This window comes from Lagopus muta, chromosome 5, assembly GCF_023343835.1.
Source record: "Lagopus muta isolate bLagMut1 chromosome 5, bLagMut1 primary, whole genome shotgun sequence".
Classification (NCBI taxonomy): Eukaryota; Metazoa; Chordata; class Aves; order Galliformes; family Phasianidae; genus Lagopus; species Lagopus muta.
The window spans coordinates 5,379,637-5,401,942 of NC_064437.1; the positions used below are offsets into that span (position 1 = coordinate 5,379,637).

The 22,306-nt window shown below is 40.4% G+C and overlaps 1 protein-coding gene across 1 annotated transcript in view; it reads left to right on the forward strand.

The window, feature by feature from the left end:
• Window positions 1-863: 863 nt before the first annotated feature.
• SLC1A7 (solute carrier family 1 member 7) overlaps window positions 864-22,306 on the forward strand; it is a 45,121-nt gene continuing 23,678 nt past the window's right edge. Inside the window, exons 1-3 of the mRNA XM_048945300.1 lie at window positions 864-1,004; window positions 2,015-2,094; window positions 15,943-16,158. Of these exons, the coding sequence (XP_048801257.1) occupies window positions 864-1,004; window positions 2,015-2,094; window positions 15,943-16,158 (437 nt within the window). The remainder of the gene's footprint in view (window positions 1,005-2,014; window positions 2,095-15,942; window positions 16,159-22,306) is intronic.

Below are 22,306 nucleotides of genomic sequence, written 5' to 3' on the forward strand. Positions count from 1 at the left end.
TCTTGGGCTCTGCATAGCATTTCAGTGAGTGCAGCGCGGTGAGCAGTCATGGCTCTGTATTTTTGCTCATAAAAACAGCATTGGTACTGAGTGCAGACACGGTGAAGGAAAGGAAAGCAATCCCCATGGCTTACTCTGATAATCCTCTGAAAGTAAATTGGCCCTACTCTAATCAACAGAGTGGTGGAACAAAAAGTGAAATCTTTTTGCTTGCAGGATAATAGATGCCAAATGCCAGCAGCTTTCCCTTCCGTGTTTCAGCATACTTCTGGTTTCTGATCGATGCGTGGTTCTTACGCTGCACCTTCATTCTTGTTTTCGTCAGGAAAACAAAAAAATCCAAGCCTGCTTTAATTAATGAAGTCTAGTTTTACCTGGCTTGCCCTGTTGTGATAGTCCTGTTTAAAACGTCACCCACTCTGCCGTGCACAGAAAAACAGCGCGGTAACGTTCCTTCTCTGTGTTGGTGAGCATGACTTCACTGCTCCTTTGTAGGGTGGACGGCCAGACCCCAAACTGGGAAGACCAGAGAGTGCTCTGAGCATGTCACTTTGTTTTGAAGCAGTCTTGTTTTAGAAATACTACTGCATTCCGTTCTAATTTTCCAGAGCCCCCTAATCTTCTTGCAGGCTCTTAATGATGTAGTCGATAATAGGATTGTTGGTATTAATTTGGAACAATAATGCCAGCTGCTTGCTTGGTGGCGATTGGCAGAGGGGTGACCTTGCAGGTCAGCTAAGCAGAACTGGAAGTGCTTTGATCTGATCTATACAGAGCGAGGTCTGTTCCTCTCCAGCAAGAGGAGCGAGTGGATTCTCTCTCCATGGGATGCTGATTCCTCTCCGAGGAGCACGGAGGACACCATGGCGGTGGCTTTGGATGCGATCCTCGCTCGGATCAAGGATGTTTGTAAAAGGAACGGTTTGCTCATCCTCTCGGTGTTGTCGGTCACCATTGGCTGTCTCCTTGGGTTCTTCCTCAGGACGAGGCGGCTCTCCCAGCAGGTACGTGTGGCACCGCAGAGTGCATCACTGCAGGGAAAATGCTTACATAACAAAAGGCACGTCAACTTGTGGAACTTCAGGATAGATTTTTCAAGTAAAAAACATGTCTGTGTGCTTGTTCAATTAGTATAATTTGATTTGTTTGTTAATCTACATACTGCTCCTTGGGGCTTTCACAATTCTCAGACTGTGTGTATGGCAGAGGTTCTGGTCTTTAAGACACTAATAAATCCAGTATAGCCCCACTGTAACAGCGTGATAATAATAAGCTACATGCACGTTAAAAACAGTATATTTGTTGGATTTTATGTTAGTTTGGAATGTGTACATCTAAAGAAAACGCTGGCAATAATTTTCACCGTCAGGTGTACGGAGGTACAGATGTTTGTGCTACACTGACGGTATTTTATATTAATAAATATGAGATCTCCCATTTTTAACCAACCATGATATTAAATTCCCTTGGGGATTTCTCCTCCAGTGTACTTCAGCTAAGCTCTTTGCAGGTACTTGTTTCTTACTGCTGTATCCATCTGTCAGTAAACAGGACAACAGGCACTGCTGAATGCTTTGAGTACACATTGTAAATCTCAATTAAAAATGATGGCACTTAGTAAACACAATACCTTAAAACAGTTCTCTGTTCTGCTGCCCTAACTGCAGTCTGAACACTTTTTGTGTCCAGTCAGTAGCTTCATACACAGCTAGCAAAACACAAGAAATGCAGAATAAAAGGATTATTCAGGGCAACCTATTCACAGTAGGGAGGCAGCATATTTCATTTTTGTCTTACTTTACAAAGGAAAAATGCTGTGTGTGTTTTTGTTGAATTAAGACACAGTATGTAATTTAATTAATTTTAAAATAGTCTTTTAAAGCATACAGTCTTTGCCACCTTACCTACTAGAGCTGCAGATTTTACCTGCTTATATCCCTTGACCAACAGCTGTAGCAGGACTCACAAGGGCAGGCTGTCTCAAAACAGTGAGCATCTCTCTGTGTATTTCCAGGAAATCAGTTATTTCCAGTTTCCCGGTGAGTTACTGATGAGGATGCTGAAAATGCTGATTCTCCCCCTGGTTGTCTCAAGGTAAGTGAAGACAATGCTTGTTCCAATAGCCACTGAAGTTTCCTAAATAGTGCATGCAATCACCACTGTTTTTTAACTGAATAAATGTTGGAGAGCCAGGAACTGCTGCACATTAAGATTTAAAGTAGAGCTATGACCATCTTTTTTAATCAGTAGGAACATTTCTCTAATACTTCATACAGGTACTATAGAAATAGAAGTTAAGTGTTTGGAAAACATTTACCCCACCATACCAAAAAGTCTACCTTAAATTTAAACAACTGAAATAATGCACCACACAAAGAAGATGAAAAAGCATATTTAGTTTATAATCTTTTGCAGTGCTTTGAGAAATTTGCTGCAGAGTGAGAAATACTGGGAGAAAAAACATATGTCCAGTGAGTTACTGATGTATGCCTGGCTTCAGGTAGAAGTGAAAGTGGTTTCTTAATACATTAAAGGTGGAAGCTTGAATGGTGCCACCTTGCTGGTGCCAGAGTAAATGATCTAGATCCCAATGCTCAGGATGCTCAACTGGCTGCCTGTGGAAAGCTTTTCTCCCCTTTAAATTTATGTCTTCCAGCTGATTACAGTAACAACCAAACCAGTAAGATGGACAAAAGCCCTCTCATGTACACAGTGCTGAGAGGAGACATGAAGAGTAGCAAAGCTAACTTTACCTTAACAGATCTTGTAATATTTGGTGGCTTTCCTTGAAGCCTCAGCTTCTGGAACCTAATAGATATGTCAAAAACTCATCTTTCATTTTAAGAGAAAGATGTGTTCCTAGACTTAGATCACTGAGAGTTAAAACACAAATCCAGCACTAATTTTATTCTTAAATGCCACCTTTGCATCTCACTTCCCATGGTTTTTCACAGAATGAAGCCAATTCATGTCCTTGCATGACTAACATGGACAAGATGACCATAGACTCATAACTGGTTCTGTCCCACACTGCTAGAAAACATCAGTGCATGATAAAAGATTTTTTTGGAGAGATGGAAGGAGAGTTTTCCTAGGAAAACATCAATGTAACATGAGGAAGTGATGTGCTAATGATAGAAGAGAGTAGAGTTGCATGCCTTCCCTAAAATGTTTTGTTCTTTAGATTCGCTTGTGTGTTTTGATGTGCTGGGAGGAGAAGCAGCACAGTGCAAAAGAGCTGTCTGACACAGGCTGCAGTTGCTGTAGGTTACCTACGGATCTGTCAGCTGAGCCGTACTCAGAACTGCTGAATTCAGTTTTTTAAGGAAGGGAGAGAAGTAACTTAAAGAAGAGAACTTAAAAGGGATTAGCTTTTCTTTTAGGTCAGCATGAGTCTCACTCCCTCTGTAACAAACTAGCCCTTTCTGAAATTTCAGGCAGTTCTGCAAACAAAAAAACAGTCCAGATGTAGTTACATTCTTGTACATCCATTTTGTTTGTTTGTTTTATGCAGTCCTGAACCACGTGTGTGGTTCAGAAGATTGACAAGACTAGAAAATCTCTCACTGGTCACTAGCTCAAATCCAGTTCATATAGAAGTGGCTGAAAAATTGTGCTGTCCTTGTGACCTGATAGTTAAAATGGGAACTTTGCATGCAGTTTCTCTGAGAAAGGAGAGATACTCAGGAATCTCTGAACTGTATTTATTTTAAAAGTTCGTTCCTGCAGAAGAAATCAGTCAAACATCAGGAGATTGTTTCTTCACTGTGTTGTTCCTTAGCTTATGCACTTACGTCACAGCACCTGGAAGTGCTCTTGTGGCTCTTTCTGATGTTTCCTGTCACCTGTGGTTTTACTTTTTGTTTTTCTGGATACACATAAGTCTTGAAAAGCAACTGCCAGTAAAACTAGCCAGCCAGTTTGAGCCCCACGGGAGTTTTTGGGGTTGGCTTGATGTGGGCCTTCATTAAGGATGGAAGTTGATATTATTTCAGTTATCTGGTTACATAACAAGCTTTATAGCATCATACAATGCTCTAAAAGAAGTATATTTTGCTTGTTCCCATCCTTTGCTCAGAGTTTTAGCCCTGCTCATCCCTGTAAGCTCGTGATGTACAGAATTTGCTGTGGTGAGAACAGGTAGCTGCATAGCAATAGCTACACAAACAACATAAAGAAAGATAAATAGTTTGACAGAGTTTATATCTGCCCTAGGAATATTTGCTACAAGATCAGATTTTAGACCCTGCAGTTACCAGATGCACAGTGTTTCTTGCAGGTATAAACAAACACAGGATACTATTTTTAATACTGGAAATGGGAAAAACAAGAGAGCTGAGAGAGAGTAGAAGCCAAACATGAATTCACGGTTGAACACATAACGCTGTCTTAGACTGAACAAAGCTGAAAGATCATCTGCAGACCCGAAGTTCTCTGATTCTTTTTGGGATAGAGGCCTCGATTCTCTTCTGCTGATTACTGCAATGCAAATAGTGTGTTTTCTCTTGTATATCCAAAAGGTTTCAGCAAATATCTCAGGTTTTCAAACAGGCACACACATTCACAGCAGTGACAGAGGTGGACCTCAGCGCATCCTGCCCAGAGTGCTCTGATATGTTTAAAAAAGCATGGATCTTTAGCTGTGATCTGCTGATGAGCTCGTTTGTTAACCAGCCTTGTCTCCAGATAATGAATTTCCTCACTTCAGCCAGGAGATGGCTCTGTCTGGAAGAGCCAGGAACCACGAGCTGTTAGCGGAGTGTTTGCAGCCGCTCCAGTGCAGTAGTAGCACATCTGGAGGCCTTTGAGGCTTTTCCTAGGAGTGTTACCTACCAGAAAATCTCTTGCTCAATATAGTTAACAAAAAGCTCTTCCCCCCCCTCCTCGGCTTCCCTTCACCCCACATCTATCCTTCACCTGCAGTATTGCTTTCAGGACAAATTGAATATCAGAAATATTTGCTTATCACTTCAGTTTCTCAAGTTTTGAGTGCTCGAAATTTAAATCTAATGCCAATGTCTTTGTACTCTACACTAAACAAAGACTGAGAAAGAAACAAACACCCATTTTTCCCATCAACAGCATCTTCAATTTGCTAAAGCAAACACTCCCAGTGCCAGCAGTGGCCGGCACAGGGGCTGGCTGTGTGCAGGTCTGGCACTCTGACCATCACAGTGCAATAACTCACGTGGTGCCACTCCCTGCTGAGCATCTCTGCCCTTGTGCCCAGGGTCTGGAGAAGGCAGGCTTAGGAAGACCAAGGCTTGCAGCCTGTGGGTAGTATGTCCAGATAACACTAGAAGTGAACAGATTATTTTTTTCCCTATATCCAGATGTATAGTTTCACAGGCCTTACAGGAACTTAATCATCTTGTTCTGATCTCAGAATAATTATTAGATTTTAAATTTATTTAACAATAACCATTTTTTTCATAATTAAGAAATATTGTGTAGCAGAGATTTGATCCTTTCTTTTGTGCAGAATTGATTAAGGAAAGATTGTTCCCTTTATAGTCACACCTAAATAACGAATTTGACCTGGATTTTTTAGAAAAAGTCCTCTGTCCTTTAAGTGTACTGTTCCTAATTCAAGCAGATGTATGCTAATAAAAATTACATTTATTTTAAAGGTTCATTTAGGGGTAGTAATAAATGTTTGATACTTTTGGGGTTTTGTTGGTTGAATTAAATATGATATGCTAAATATAGAACTGTCTTTAAGGGGATTCCTGTCCATAATGCCATCAGTTCTGGTAATCCCTTATCCTTCTGCTCAGATTCCTGAGTGGGTCATTTAGTTAGGAAATTACTCCATCATAGTATCCTTTTACCCATATATATATGTGTAGATATATATATATATATGATTTTTTTTTCAGTTATTTGATTAGGGGAAACCACTGGCATTTTAACATCCCACTAATGAAAAATATTGCTCTTACTGATTTATGGAATTCTGTTCTTGTTCAGCTCTACTGCTCCATACCAGAACCTGTTAGCTATACTTGAGGAGCTGACAACTGTGTGGATGGACTTTGTAAGATGTGGAGGCACGCTGGGTGCAGGCAGATGTGAGCTCACTCGGCCCATGAGCCAAGCAGACCTGCACCAGCTCTGAGCCGGAAGCCACAGAGCCGCATCAGCGTGGCTTTGCTCCCAGGCCTGTGTGTGAAGAGCTGTTGTGGCTCCATGGCTTCTGGACCGGTCTTGGCAGCCCAGGCTGAAAACAGAGCGTGTCCACGTCTGTCTGCAGTTGCCTGGGTAGATGTACCCTAAGTAACTTCTTGCAACAGAATATTCTCTGAGAGTTTAGGGTTTAGTGATGCTGTGAGACAGGCCGGGGGCTTGGGAAATTTGTGCTATGCACTGTTTTGCTTGCTGTTATCTGAAGATGAAACTGATAATACACCACAGACTGGAATTTGTCTGTTTTACTACTTAAGTTTACAGTTTGCTAGGGATGAAAAATTTGACCTGATCACTCAGAGGCCGGAACTGAATTTTGCAATCTGAAATTTCTACCATGAATATGAATCTGTGACTGATATAGCCAACATCATGTCCATTCATAAGGGAGATACAAATCTCTACAAGGTGATGAAATTATCTCTCTTTTTTTTTTTTTTTTTTTAATCTATCATTAAATTTAAACCAAAAAGCTAGCTAAAATTCATTCACACAGAAGTACTGGTTTGGTATGAATGATAGTATGTTCAGTGCTATTTCTTTTAATCCTTTCTTGGAACTGAAAATTGAACAGGAAAGGATAGACAATATGAACTTCTGGTCCATTCTGGTTTGGGTCTTCTCTGCTGTGTATGAGTTAAACTATTGCCTCTAATCATTCTTTGCTAAATATCAGTCACTGTTGCTATGTTTAGGCAGTGGCCAAGCTGGGCTCTGGGGCTTAATGAAGTGCAATAGAAAAATACTGGCACTCAGGAACAGGACTACCCAGCAGAAGAACATTCTGTTGGGTTAGTGTGGGAAAATCTGAGAATACTTGAATGGTAACATAAAGCATGTATATCATCCCATTTCTGAATCACCTGTTGTGTGTATCACTGTAATAGAAATAACAACACTCATAAATTTCACCCTGGTGAGAATAAGGTGTTAACCCTTTCCTAGGATATGTTATCTGCAGTTTTACTGTGGAGAGAATTAATCTAGAGACGAGAGTTTTAAGGAGAAAACTTAAGGAAATAAATGTGTAAAGTTTTCAAATGAAAAGCAGAACTGTACTTGAATGGAAGTGAATGGGAAGTTCTACTCAAAGGTAAGAATTGATCAGAGAGGAAGCTCACCAAACACCAGTAACTACTTTAAATTACCCATATCTCTATTGCACTGCAGAACTGATCACAGGTCACCCCAAAAGTTCTCCAGATGGTGCTGTAAGGTTTAAGCATGAGCTTGTAGAGGAAAATTTGATTTCTACCTTCTTAGGAGACCTTATGAATCCTCTCTCCATGCCTCAGATATTTTCAAAGGTTTCAGTACATTATAAACTAACGTTTTCTTGTAGCTACATGTGTTTAGAGATATCATATTTAGTAGTCAGATCCAATAGAATCATTGAATCATAGAATCACTAAGGTTGGAAAAGACCTTAAAGATCAAGTCCAACCGCCACCTAACCATGCCCCCCTAACTCTAACAACCCTCCACTAAATCACGTCCCTGAGCACCACATCCAAACGGTTTTTAAACACACCCAGGGATGGTGGTCTTCTGCTGTTTTTTTTTTAACTGGCATAAACTGTTTTCAGTGAAAAATGACATACGGCAGAGTTTTTCATGTCATAATGACAAAGTTGGACCAGTTCCATACAAATTATTTAGGCAGTATCAGTAGGGGTGTAACGATGTGCAGCAGACATCTGGAGTCACAAAGTGAATGAGTGTGGAGAGCACTGATAGATTTTACAAATGGGATTCAAATAGTTTGTGACCAGAATTCTTCTGCAGTCTTCTTAGTATGAAGTAGTTTATGTCTTGCAAAGAAATGGCAGTGGCATGTAAAGTTTGAGGAGCTGGCTGAAATCCTTCTGTTTCCTTAGGATGGAGCCATGTGTGATCAATAAACAGTTGAATAAATCTGACTTTTTTATAATTGGAATTTGTATTCCAAATCCTTCTGGTGTTTTCTTAATCTAAAAATAGTTGAAAGAACTGTCTGACCAGAAAATCAAGTATCATTGAGTTTCTTGGCTCTTTCCCTAGATGGAAGCTTCACATCCATACTTAACAGATAATTTATTTTTATTTGCATCCCAACTTCTGAATTTAGGAAATGTTTTATCAGAACAGCTAAAGTCAACCTGCCGGCCTGAATTCTGCGTGTGCTGTAATATAATGTCTCAGGTCTTCTTCGTCAGTCAATGATCAAAAGTTACTCTTTGTTCCTTCTAGCATTCACAGATTGTCACTTTGGCTTCACGTGTTGGATTACTGGAGAGGAAGTAGTGGCAGAACAGCCATTGGACATTGATGTTCATTGTGTGCTGAGCAAAGTCCTGCCTGTTCTGCATTAGTTTGTAAGAACAGATTCCCTGTAGCACACTAATAAATACAGTGCATTATTTGATTTCCTGCTCAAAAAAATGGATGTCATGATTAGCTAGAAATGTAGATTTATTAGTTTCGGTTTCTTTTCTTGAAGCCTAGCAGTATAATTAAACATAGTTACTGCAAATAGCATATTGCAGACAGCTTGATTTTCTGACATCTTTATTTGCTTTTTGAAGACAGAGGGCAAGATTTTCTATCATGCTTGACACCTTTGGGATGCCACTGTCTTTAGCAAAATAGCTACCAGTGACAAAACATGCCTGGACATTTTCCTCCTCTGGGGAACATGCTTTAGGTCCCAAAGGTCCCTTACAACTCCTACGATTCTGCGATAGTGTGATTCTTGTGTGACAAGTATACAGGTAGAGACTGACAGATGTGCCAACTAGTGTGTTTGTGCATGTCTGAACAGGAGGCGTCTTTTCCTGTGCAGTGTGATATGACATCTGGAGATAAAAAACTGATGTCACTTTAAGTAAAAGAAGACCATGCAGGTAAAGCAGAAATGGCTTCGGTCTTCCCACCAGTACCACTGTCTCTGTGGTGTATGTTGTCAGCAGCAGACATGTCTGTCACAGTCATAGCAGCACCTAGCTCTGTTGGTATTCCATCATGTTAGAAAAAGGGAAGAATATCCTGGAAAGAAAAAGTCATTCTGATCCCTGCTACTAAAATCATTTCAACTTTACTGGAGACTAAGAGCAGTATCAAGCATCAAACTGTAGGAAGAATCAGAGAAGGCTCCTTATTTCTTTCTCTCATTACTGTGAAGTGTCTTATTTTCATTGTTGCAAGATGTTTCTCTATAAGTGGTACCTCCATGGAAATGAACCAGCCCGGTCACCAATGAGGGAAGTGTGGATGGTCCATGACAGTACAGAGATAGCTTCAGGCTGCCAATTTCCACTACAAATTATTTGTGTTTAAACAAGTGCCTTAATTTTGCTGTTTCCTTGTCTGTAGAAGATAAATAGTGCCTTTCTGTATGATAGATTTTTATATTAGTGAAGCATTTTAAGATGAGTAAATGGCTTGAGCTGTGGAAATGGAGATTATTACCATGTTGAAAGTTAAAGGCACTGACCTTGACAAAAAGCTACAAGACAGCCTGCCTGCCCAATGGAGCAGCATTAGTGGAGCCTGCACTTCACTTTCATGATGCTTGACTGTAATATAATCCCCTCTAATGTAGCTGTTAGAGGAGCTTCGCAGCCTCACTGGCAGAATTTGCTTAGCCAGGTCTTTTCTATGGCATGCAATTACAAAATGAGAATGGGAGAGTGGGAATGGGATGAATGAAAACAAACATGATTGTAGGACCAACTGCTTGTGTTTAATACTTGACCATTACTTCTTGACAGGATTAATGTCTTTCTAATCACACTAATCCTTTCTGATAACTTCATCCATAATCCATCTATTTCAAAGCAACATCCAGATGGCTTCTGGTGGCGAGGAAGACAAAATAAACAAGCAGAATGGAGTCTTTACTGCAGCTCCTTGTATTTCCCATTTCTGGGGACAGGTTTTGGTCTTGATGGAAGTAAAAAAATTGCTTTTTATCAGAAGGCAACAGATAAAAAAAGAAGAGAATGGCAGAGAGAATAGAAAGTTCTGTTTTTGTACGTAAATAAAATACTTCATAAATACTCTGATGCTTATCAGTGACGACCAGAAAAAGCCTAGAGATGCTCACAAGAGTTTAGCTAATTGTTTGCAGGGGCTAATTAGATTTCCAAGATATTGAAAGAATTCCCTTCCTCATTATTTAAAGCCTGCTAGAGTAATTTTTGGCATTTTACACAGATTTCTCTCCAAGCAGACATGAAACATAGTATTTAATAGTTCCATTTGCTTGTACTGTTACCAATGTTTAAAACAACATAGTAACTGACCTTGTGTTTTTATTTAGTCACATTTAGAATAATTTCTGGAGATACAGACATCTTCCTTTTCCCTTTGAGTTTCCCTCTAAGAGCTTCATCTAAGTTTCACTGGATCTTCCACTGATCCTCCTCACTGTTCTCCCTCAACAAAGATCCAATAAAGACATGATTTATTGTAACATTTCATAAATCATATGGAGACTTTTCCCCCCAAATAAAAAAAATTTAATCAAGCCATTCTAGAGAAAATAACGTACCTATTTTGTTGTTTATTTGAGCTTTTTTACTAACAGCAAACAATTAAACAATTGAAGTCTTAAAGAAATAATTAAGCCTTAAATATCAACCCCACTAAAATGCTGCAAGTAAATAAATTTTTTTAATGGTTTTCAACATCCAGCTTCTGAACAAACTGCTACCATCTTATTCATTGCCTTCCTGACTCTTTCTCCAATAAAAATGAAAGTAGTTGGGAGAGGAGATTAGACAGATTTGGCTGAATGGAAACAACTTATTTACTGAAAACAAAGCAGAGTAGATTTAGAGTTGCCCAAGTCTTAGTTAAATAAATAAATAAGTAAATAAATAAACAAAACAAACTGGACATTTTTTACTTGTTAAGAAAAGAAGTATAAAATTTAAGGAAGAATCTCTTCCTGCAAATACCATGAAGCATCAGTTTTATATCACAAAGAGATCTGAAGGTTATTAAACACAACTTTGAAGAGGCTTGAAAGCCACAGAAATCCAAGGACCATAGGGCAGATATGTACACAGATATATAGGACATAGAACAAATTTGGAGGTTATTGTTCTAAATTGTGCATAATCTCTGAGCATACACAACTTCATCCAGGATCTGCTGGACGAACAAGATCATAGAATAAAACAGCAGACTCTTCTAGTCAGCAGAAAAAAGAACAACACAGAAGGATCATTTTCACATGTAGCTGGAACAACCTACGCAGGAAATAAAGAGGTCGTGGGGCTGTTTCGTTTGTTTTGATGCCTGTTATTACATCCAGTACCAGATGTTTCAAAGCAAGGTGCAAAAAAACCTTTTAAATCATAGAAATCAGATTTCACTTAGATCCCGCTCTACGAGGTTTAATATTTCATCCAAAACTAATTCAAATGTATTTTGGAGGCCTTAAACTTGACATTGTATTTTTTTCAATACAAACTAAGAAATGGTCCCTAAATATGAAATTGTAAGAACTTTTTTTCTTGTTTCGTTTTTTGGCCAGACTGATTAAATGAGTGAGAAATGTCGTAATTATTCAGAAAAGCTGCAGGTTGGTTTTCATTGTGTTATTCCTTTCTTGTCTACGTGGCAATCATATTATGGAAGCTATGCATGAAGCATATTTGTAGAAGCTACTTAAATACATGGGAAGTCAGGTGATTTTAACCTATAAATCAAAAATCTGCCCTGCTATTCCAAGCCTAATCAGATTCTCAGGATTTATAGGAATTTAAAGCATCCTGGTTTTCACTCATTTGTGTTTCTTAAGAGTCTGGTTCTGAAGGGCACAGAAACATCTTTGTTCAGTCATAGAAGATGCTTGGGCTGCTGTTGGCAAAGGTAGCAATATAGCCAAGAGTGTCTAATGAACATTAGTTTTAAAGGTAAAACCTGAACATGACCAGTGATCGTAGGAAGCTACTCCTTCCGAATTCCTTATTCCATACAATAACTGTGATGTCTGCTAATCTTGGTGCCTTCTGTTCTGTTACTTCTGACATCAAATGTATGAAGTCAAATGAAAAGCTTAATGAGTGACTACAATCTCTGACTATTTACAGACATTTCTTCCTGAAAATTAGTCTGAGCAATGGCTTAAAATGTTCACTGATGCTCCACAGCCTTCCTAAAACTGCTTCCACTGGTTCCTTCTTCAAACTGAACTTTGCAGGCCATGAATAACACGCAGCTTTATTTGAACCCAGACTTTGATTCATGCTTCATCACACCACAGTTTCTCCTGTTGATGGAACAGCTTGTACTGGATGTCATCTCCAGACAACTGGGAGAAGAGGAGGTTATCAGGAGTAGTCAGCACGGGTTCACAAGGGGGAGGTCGTGCTTGACCAACCTGGTAGCCTTCTATGATGTTGTCTCTGGCTGGGTGGATAGGGGGAGAGCAGTGGATGTAGTCTACCTTGATTTCAGCAAGGCATTTGATACTGTCCCCCATGACGTCCTTATAACAAAGCTGAGGAAGTGTGGGATAGATGAGTGGACAGTGAGGTGGGTTGAGAACTGGCTGACTGGCAGAGCACAGAGGGTCGTTGTTGGTGGTGCAGAGTCTGGTTGGAGGCCTATAACTAGCGGTGTTCCTCAGGGGTCTGTGCTGGGTCTGGTCTTGTTCAACATCTTCAGCAATGACCTTGATGAGGGGATAATGGCCACCCTCAGCAAGTTTGCCGATGATACGAAGTTGGGAGGATTGGCTGACAGCCTGAAGGCTGTGTTGCCATTCAGCAAGACCTGGATAGGCTGGAGAGCTGGGCAGAAAAAAACCGGATGAGGTTTAACAAAAGCAAGTGTAGAGTCTTGCATCTGGGGAGGAATAATTGCATGCACCAGTACAGGTTGGGGGATGAGCTGCTGGAGGGGAGCTCTGCGGAAAGGGACCTGGGTGTCCTGGTGGACGACAGGTTGGCCATGAGCCAGCAGTGTGCCCTTGTGGCCAAAAAGGCCAATGGCTTACTGGGGTGCATTAAAAAGAGCGTGGCCAGCAGGTCAAAGGAGGTGATCCTCCCCCTCTACTCTGCCCTGGTAAGACCTCATCTGGAGTACTGCGTCCAGTTCTGGGCTCCCCAGTACAAAAAAGACAGGGATCTCTTGGAGAGAGTCCAGCGGAGGGCCACGAAGATGGTGAAGGGCCTGGAGCATCTCCCCTATGAGGAAAGGCTGAGTGAACTGGGTCTGTTCAGCCTTGAGAAAAGGAGACTGAGAGGGGACCTGATCCAGGTCTATAAATATCTGAGGTGTGGGGGGCAGAATGGCAGAATGGAAGTTCCGCACAAACATGCGCAAGAACTTCTTTACAGTGAGGTGACGGAGCACTGGAACAGGCTGCCCAGGGAGGTGGTGGAGTCTCCTTCTCTGGAGATGTTCAAGAACCTGCCTGGATGCCTACCTGTGCGACCTGCTGTAGGGAACCTGCTTTGGCAGGGGGGTTGGACTCGATGATCTCTAGAGGTCCCTTCCAACCCCTACAATTCTGTGATTCTGTGATTCTGTGATTCTGTTGCATCTCCATAGTTAATTACTTTTGAGAACTTTCTCATCACAGCATGAAGCAAGCATGACTTTATCTGGTGACAGGATAATCTCATTACAGATGATGATCTTGTTAATGAATATCCCCAAGACAGAGCAATCTCATTATTAGCCCCCTCAGGATTTGCCACCTACGAGCCAATGTCTGATTAGATTCTAGCTGCACATCATTCCCCAGATCTAACTGTAAAATGGCTGAGGCTGAGGTGGCACCCTCAAATGCACATGACCCACTGAAGTGCTTAATTAGGAGGTTTTGCCTTCAGTTCTCCTGGACACGCTTCCCAGGTAAATAGTCATGACAGTTCAAGCACCGTGTGCAGCAGAGTTATCTCCCACTGCTCTGCAGAGCAAACACAACACAGGTGACATCAAGGACTGTCTTTCCACAGAGATAATGGCTTCAGGACAGCACCAGAAAAAAACCTGTACTCCTTCTCCCCTCTCTATGTGGCATCCTACCCAATAGTTGCAGATCTGCTTGGTCAAGGCTTTCGTACCACTTGTGTCAGTTTCCCCGCATAATATACCTATGATGAACACTTAAAATAATTACTGTGGAAAACATCCAGCTAGTTTATTCTGAGACACGTACAACATTTAAATCAGTGCTTTAGAATATCGAGTCTTCCAAGGAAGTATCATTGCTGCTACTGTTTTTCATTTTTAGTATGTAGTGTTGTGTTTGTAAACAGAGCTTTACAGGCAAAAAGAAAGGTGGAATTTTTATCGAAATGTTCAAAGAGAAGGAAGAAAATGGCTACAAAAGTGAGAGAGATCAAGATGGTCATTTTCTAAATGATCGTATCACAGTGCAGGCAGCATTTTCCCTTGCTCCTGTAGCATTAACAAAAACTGTCCTACATGAGAGAGTGGCGATGCAGAAAAGCAATGCATTTTCTTAATTAATCTAGTGGAGAGCAGGAACCTGAGCACTAAACCCCATCCATTTGATTTCATTAAATGTACTATAAAGGTTAAGCTGCACTTTAGTATTGGCTCTAGACAACCTCAATGAGTAGAGTGAGGTCAAGAAGGTCTCATTCAAGGAGATGCAGCTTAGTACATCACTATTTATCAGGAAAAGCTTGATAATCTGTTCTGTCTTTATGATAAATCTAGGCAGCGGGGTCACATCAAATAGTAAATGTAATATTGTATTTCAACTTTAGTTTTCCAGAGATGCATGTTTAGAAGAGTTTACATCAGATTATTCAAAGCTAAATCTTAATTTAAAGCCCCAGGCAACACAGGTGTGATTAGAAACTAACATCTCAGTCTCTGATTACTGGGAAGCAGTAGCAGGGTCTATGCTAGAGCAGCAAGGGCAAGTTCAGGCATCAAGCAGAGCCTTAATTTGCCTGTAAAAGAGGGTTAGTGGGGGTGAAACTACATGGCAGATAGTTACATAGCATGGCAGAGAGTTACATAGCATGGCAGAGACAAGCTTTGTGAGGCCTCTGACCATCTTCTGGCAGTTGTGGGAAGAGCCAAAGGGGAAATAAGAGGTTGAGATCACCACAGCATTTTCTTGAAGTGCTTTACTGGCTCACAAAGGAGTCTCGTCTGCTTACAGTGCAGTTACAGAGCCTGTCTGTTCCCCAGCACGACCCCTACTGAAGCAAAAATCTATTGTGGTGTGTATGGGTTTAGAAAAAAGGAAAAGGTTTTTTGTTGTTCTTTTAGGTGAAAAATGCACCGTATGTCAAACTTGCCCCTAAGTATTTTTAACTTTGAAGTTACAGTCTTTCTTCACATGGGAAGGAATGAAAGGGCTGATCAGATTTCTTTCATAGGTCCCTTCCAATCACTTATTCTACAGTTCTGTGAAGTTATGTGTAGGCTTTCATGCCTAAGTTTGCCTGACTGATTATTGCTATGACTCCTGTGAACTGGACCATCAAACATAAGGTGTAAAACTGTCCCTCAATCTTCAGGGAGCAGTCAGTAGGATTAGGTTGCCATGTGTGCAGCCTGAGCTTGCAAGTTCCTTCAGGAAACCAGGATCTCATATGGCACAAAGGAAACATCTTTTAAGATGCACAGTCTACAGCTTTGTATTACTGCAAGCTTCCAAAAGCACTGATATGAAGGCGATCTCGTAAGATGCAAATGGAATAATAGGAAATTAGGCTTTCTGTTGCATTGATGTTATGCATAAGGTGCCATGTATTTTGTGTTTTCTTTTCACAGCTTAATGTCTGGGCTAGCAGCCCTGGATGCCAAGACTTCCAGTCGATTGGGTATCATAACCGTCACTTATTACCTGTGGACAACATTTGTGGCTGTGATTGTGGGAATAATTATGGTCTCCATCATTCATCCTGGTGGGGCCGCACAGAAGGAGAGCACTGAGGAGGGTGGAAAGCCCATCATGAGCTCTGCAGATGCACTGCTGGACTTAATCCGGTAACTACATTCATTCTTCCTGGTTTCTGGAGACAATGTTTTGTACATAAATGCCTGAGGACGAGCTGTGGCCTGAGGACAAGGTCTTAAACCTTGAAGTCTTCACAGTTTTGCACAGACATCAACTATGACAGGACTATGAGCCGCTCACTCCCTTTTTGCTGTGCTAAAAACCATCCACAGCTGCACTCTCTTTCTACCCTGAGTCTATACTGATGGTTTTTATTCTTCCACTACAGAAATAACCACATTCACTAAATAAATAAATAATAACACAACTGTGGGGAGTGGGCTTTCAGCCTAGATAAACATTACGGGTGAAATCCTGGCTCTGCTGAAGTCAATTGCAAGACTCCTAAATATCTGTGTGGAAGTCTGGATTAAATGTAATGATGTATCTGCTGGTTTGAGCTGGAAAAGCTGATCCTTCAGCTCAGCGATAAATCACTTCCATTCACAGCTGGAGACCATCTTTTCAGGCCCAGATTGGCTTATCTTCTCAATTCATTCATTTCCTCTCAATGTATCAGTTGCACATGTGCACAGAAGTTTGCACAGGAAGCATCTGGTATTCTTCAAAAAAAAAAAGAATGCTAAGTGTACAAGTGGAGTGCATGAATCTTGGCATGGTGATACACATATTCGCCCTCACTTATTTCAGATATGAAGCCACTTTGAAATGATGACATGTATTATTATTTCTTGTGATGTTATATATGACATTGTCAGGTTTGGAGTTTTTGGCAGAGAGGAAGGATGTTGCTGGAAACAGAGGAAGGATGTTGCTAGAAATTGAATTTCTGGAATTTTTGGGTGAGGATTCTGCTTTCAGGAATGGTTTTAATCAGAAATAAGGCAAAGAACTACTGCAGAGCCTCATCATCATTCTAAACACCTATAACATTAACCAGTGTTCACATTTCTAGAGTACTGATGGTATATGGAGGAATCTGGTGATAGCATAATGTAGCATGTATACAGTATTATTTTGCAGGTGATGCTTCCCCCACGTATTTGTTATGTTAAAAAACAGTAACAAAACCTCCAGTGTATGTGACACAATGAGGACAATACCACATGATTCTGAAACGGTTCCAAACCTCACATCATCCAGGACATATGTAATCTGATTGACATATTGAATTTACTGCCTCAGAAAATGTACCCACAAGTCAGCCATTTTAAGTCTCAACAGAAGTATTTGAAAAGGTTCCATTCAAAAGTGAACTCCCAGAGATGGGGGATGTGATCTGTGGATGTGAATCTGCCCCTGCTGACATTCTCCTGAATTCAGCTTAGACAGAAAGGCCACTGAATGCAGCATAATATACACAGTTTTAGCCTTTGCACTGAAAATCTTCAGTGCTGTTGTGGACTTAAGTATCTGAGTTATTGTTTTACTCTGATCTAGCTTTAAATCAAACCCATTTTCTGTTTCTGGAAGATACCCTTCAACCAGCTAGTTTGCTTTCATGCCTGTGCAGGAGTCTCCCCTTCCACAACTTGCCCCTCTTCTTTGGCATTGTGCAAGGATCTAGGCTGGGCACAAAGAATTCAGATGGTCATTTTCAGTCTGAAGCTTTGCAGGAGGTGCAGTTCTAACGAACTGTCTAAAAGAACTCCCTTCTAAAGTTCTCTCTCTAGTTCTCTCTAGCTGCCATTTTACTACTGAGCTGAGACAGATATACAAATCTGCCTTAATTATAGTCAAGATTTCTGGTACGAGCTCATGAAATCCTATTTTCATCCATATTTAAAAATACAAATCCTTAGGCTAAGGATCATCATCTTGTTCTCTTTAAAGCTTCAAAACACCCGGTGCCTTATGAATTTTAATGTATTTACTCTCATGATGTGATTGCTTCTGTGAGGTAGGGAAGGGGCATCTTCCTTTCCTACAGCTGGAGAACTGAGATATATGGGAAAAAATACCTCACTGAGGATCATTCAGAAAATAGAGTATTTCCCAGAGGAAATATTCCCAGCTTCTATGAGAGCTACCAGTGTCATGTTCTAGGAAGGTGGTTTTGGGGCATCTCAATGGAAATAATTGCAGTGAATCAACACAGACTTTTGCCTTTCTTTCTTCCATGTGAATTATTGAAATTAACTCTATACTTTTTTTCCAAATATAAGAAAAAGTGAATATTTAGTGGCCATTTTTCAGTTAGGAAATGAAGGAGAAAGTGTTTAAAGGGACAGAAAAAGGGCTGCACTTACAAGAATAATGTCCAATTGAAAATATTTTGTGTGTTTTCTTCGAGAACTTATGTCCACCTTACAAATAGAAGAGAAAAATGCATAGAGCTCGGGGGCGAATGTTTGTAAAACAAGATCTGTTACACAGGACTGCACTATTTACAATGGCAGTTACTATTTCCACCACGCTCAGCTGTCATTCTCATATACCTTAAATTTATGTGGGTGAATTTCATTGCCACTTAAATCATGCTGTTTGCATTTGTCATCAATGGAATCAAATTTTGGCCGATGAGATAAAGGCAAATGATTAAACACTACAAACATCCACTTGTGGAAACAAATCCAAGCCAAACTGGAGGTTCACCTTCCTGTTTTATACACAGCTTACCATGTGTGCAAATGGGCACCACAAAACAATACTGTGAGCCAGTTGAGCTCAAAAGCTCCAAACAAAACAACTCAGTGAATACAGACAGGATCAAATCATGCCTTAACACGAGTTCATACACTATTTACTGGAAGGATAAATCAGAGCAGGTCTTACCTCTGGTTATTCAGGACTGCATCCAGTTTAATAGACTTTGAAACAGGTACCTGGAGATTGAGTTAGACTTGCTCACTTTAACTGAAAGTGGTTTTTCCTTGTTGTGATTTGTGCTGTTGGGTTGTGTAGTTGGTTTTTTTGTTGTTGTTTGTGTTGTTTGTTTTAAATATGCCATTAATAGTTAGAAGAGAATATTAGCAAAGTAGAGGATTTATATTTTCATGGGAATCCCAAGCACTGTTAAAATAATTTCCTTTCTCTCTTCTCAAGCCTATTTTACTTTGTATAGAAATTCCATGTCTTCAAAACAGGGCAGGAGAAGTTCGATATCTGCTGTAGTTAGAAAGAAGTCCAGGCTGCAAAACCAAGAATCACACTTAAAGAAGTTTACAGCTGAAGACTGAATTGTATATGCAGGCAGTAATTTAAGAGTGCCTTAAAAGACTCAGAGTTTAAACTATTAAATAACTTTCTTTTTAATAGCTTTGACCTACATTCCAGTATCTTTTACCAAAAGCCACTGTGTACCTATGGTAGAAATATTCGTCTATCTCCTGTGGCAAACTAGCATTTTTTAATCATTTCAGTTTTCCAGATTTCTTTTATCTCACAGAAGAAGCCTGATGCCAGCACTGTTCACCACTGCGTGTGAGCAGATGTTCTCTTCTAGTTAGTTTTTAAGAAGTTCAAGCTGCTCAGAAGCCTGAAGTGCTCTGAAGTCCCTAAATGTATGGTACCTATTTGTCATAAAAGGAAAGCAACATGGAAAAAAGATAATTGCAGGATGAAAATGATGCTGGGAAGAGGGACTTTGAAGCAGACAACACATGGGAGCCATGAGTTAAAACTGCATTAGGAAAGCTTCAGCACCAAAAAGGAATAAATTACTCATCCTCCTGAAAATTGGCCCGGACATCTTCTGAAATGAAGGAACATTTTCTATTAGATAAATTTGCTTTCCTGAAACCATAGTGCAAATGCACTGCACCTGTCATGCTGCTTTTTATATGACTTCTCCTTTTCAAGATTCCTAAAGATGTGGTGTATTTGTGCTTTCACCCCAAAGAATGAGCTTTTCAGAAAATGGTAGCACTGTTAGAGCTGTGCAGAACTTTATTTTTCAGAAGAAGCAAGAGAAGGGGGTTCACCCTCCTGATCCCTTACTGGAACTGAAATGCCGTGCAGCGGCGTCACCTCAGGACATGTAAAATGTCTAAGTGTTTGACAAACTGATTCCATATTAGTTCGGCCTTGATATGCAAAAAGACAAACACGACACAATGCCTGAGTTCTGATTAGTGATTTTTGCATTCTGCTAGCATCCTTTTATCATAATAATAGTACTTCAAGGCTTTTATTTTACAAAAGCATGCTCAGTGCTTTTAGCCAAGATAGTGAGATTGATACTAAGGACAGGCTTCCTAGCAAGGTGGTTGTTGGCACAGTGTGCAAGAGGCACTTGGATAATGCCCTTCATAACGTGCTTCAACTTTTGGTTAGCCGTGAAGTGGTCAGGCAGCTGGACTCAATGGTCTTTGTAGATATTTTCCAACTGAACCATTCTATTTTCTTCCATTCTGTCCAAATGAGATGATTATTTATGTGCAGTCTGCAACTTTCCATGGACCCTGAGATAGGTCTCTTGTTCAGACTTGCTGCAATAAATTTTGCCCTTGATTTTAGGTGTGCAAACCCTGATGAAGCCCACTGACACCAGCAGGAAGCTATTTCAGATGTATTCCTATACAACTGAGGACAGGATTTGTGGCTCATGTGGTACAGTAACAGTAGTCAGGAGTCTACACAGCTGATGACGGAAGTCACACACAGGAGAGTAACACAAAGGAATCTTTGAGGTTAAGGGAATGTCACTGAGAAAGAAGAGACACCTGATTTCAGATTATAGGAAAAACATAGGATACACAGGAACCACAGTGCTGTTCAGTCTTCTGCTATGCTTCCTCTCATCATCTACTCAGACTCCATTTTTAATGTCTCCATAGCTTTGCTGTACTGAATACTACCAAAAACCCACTCTTAAAACAATGTTCTTGCAAAGCTACATTAGTTCAAATGTGAGAAATACAGTACAGAGAGCAGTGTCCAAAGCTGCTTTATGCCCAACACAAATATAGGCCAGTAAAATATTACCAGGACACATATGTTGCAAAAGCACCCAGTCAGGTGGCTTTAATTCTGCAGCGTGGGAGACTGCAGCCAAAGACTGTCTGGTGTGGCAGGGATTAGGTACTGATAACATCAAAGTCTGAGAGCAAAACCAGATTGCTGCTGCAGAGCACAGAGTGCCCCAGAGGGAATGGGTGTTCTGAATCAAGGAAACATCTGCTGTACCTGTGGCTGCTGGCCTAACTTCTTTAAAAAGATCTGCAAAAACCGAGCGCTTTGAATCAACAGATGATGTGGTCAGGACTCCAAATGAGTATTTCAGACATTCAGTAGTATAATTATAACCAGAATTTGGCCTTTTACTTGTAATAGAAGTTATCCAGGAGCCATCAAACTGTCTATTCCAATAGTTGTATACTTGTGTTTCATGGACAGCTTGGATAAAGGCATGAGCAAGAAAATAGTCTAGCAGTGCTGATATTTGTCTCACTACCATCCTTCTTGCAGTCAGCAAGGTTTTGAAGACAGCAGGAGGGCACTCGTTCTGGGGGCACTACCAAAGCATTGCTTGAGCTGAAAAATGATTTTCTAAAACAATTTAGCTTCCTAAAAGAGCAGAAAGTTAAGGGAGCAAAAATGAGTGAGTAATGTTAATGGCTAGATGAATTGCTGGGAGACAATGGAGGAGGGAAAAAGGCTTCCCATTAGTCCATTAGTCAAGGTGCTAAACAGTTTTACACATATTACAAGCTGCACCCTCAGAGCAGCTCATTAGACCCATCCGTGTTTACTACAAGTCTGCAGGATTTTCTTTAGATTCCATGGCTGTATAATTGCAGAACACCTGTTGCTTTAGTCATACATACTCATTTCTAACTGTTGGTATATCCTTAGGCCTGAATCCTCATCTCATACAAAAACAAGGGAAGGATTCCAAAATTTGCTAGTAGAATAGACCAGCCTGTGCATCACAGCAGGATGCACTAAGAAGTGTTTAGTAGTTCACTCGTCTGTATATGCTGATAGCACAGCAAACACAGGCCAGCTATGTCATCTGTGGTTCAGTAGTAAGTCTGGTCTGTAGAAGGTTCATATTGTTCATATGCTTCATATATGTTCAGTCCTTCAACCTGTGTTGAACTCATCTGCTCTGTCTGGCAGAATTCCTGAAGCAGAAGATGCTCTGGGAAATGTGTCCTCTGTTCTTCCTCAGGACAGATAGTATTTAGCTCTTAATTTTTTTGCATAACCAAAAGCCATATTGCTCAGTTTCTG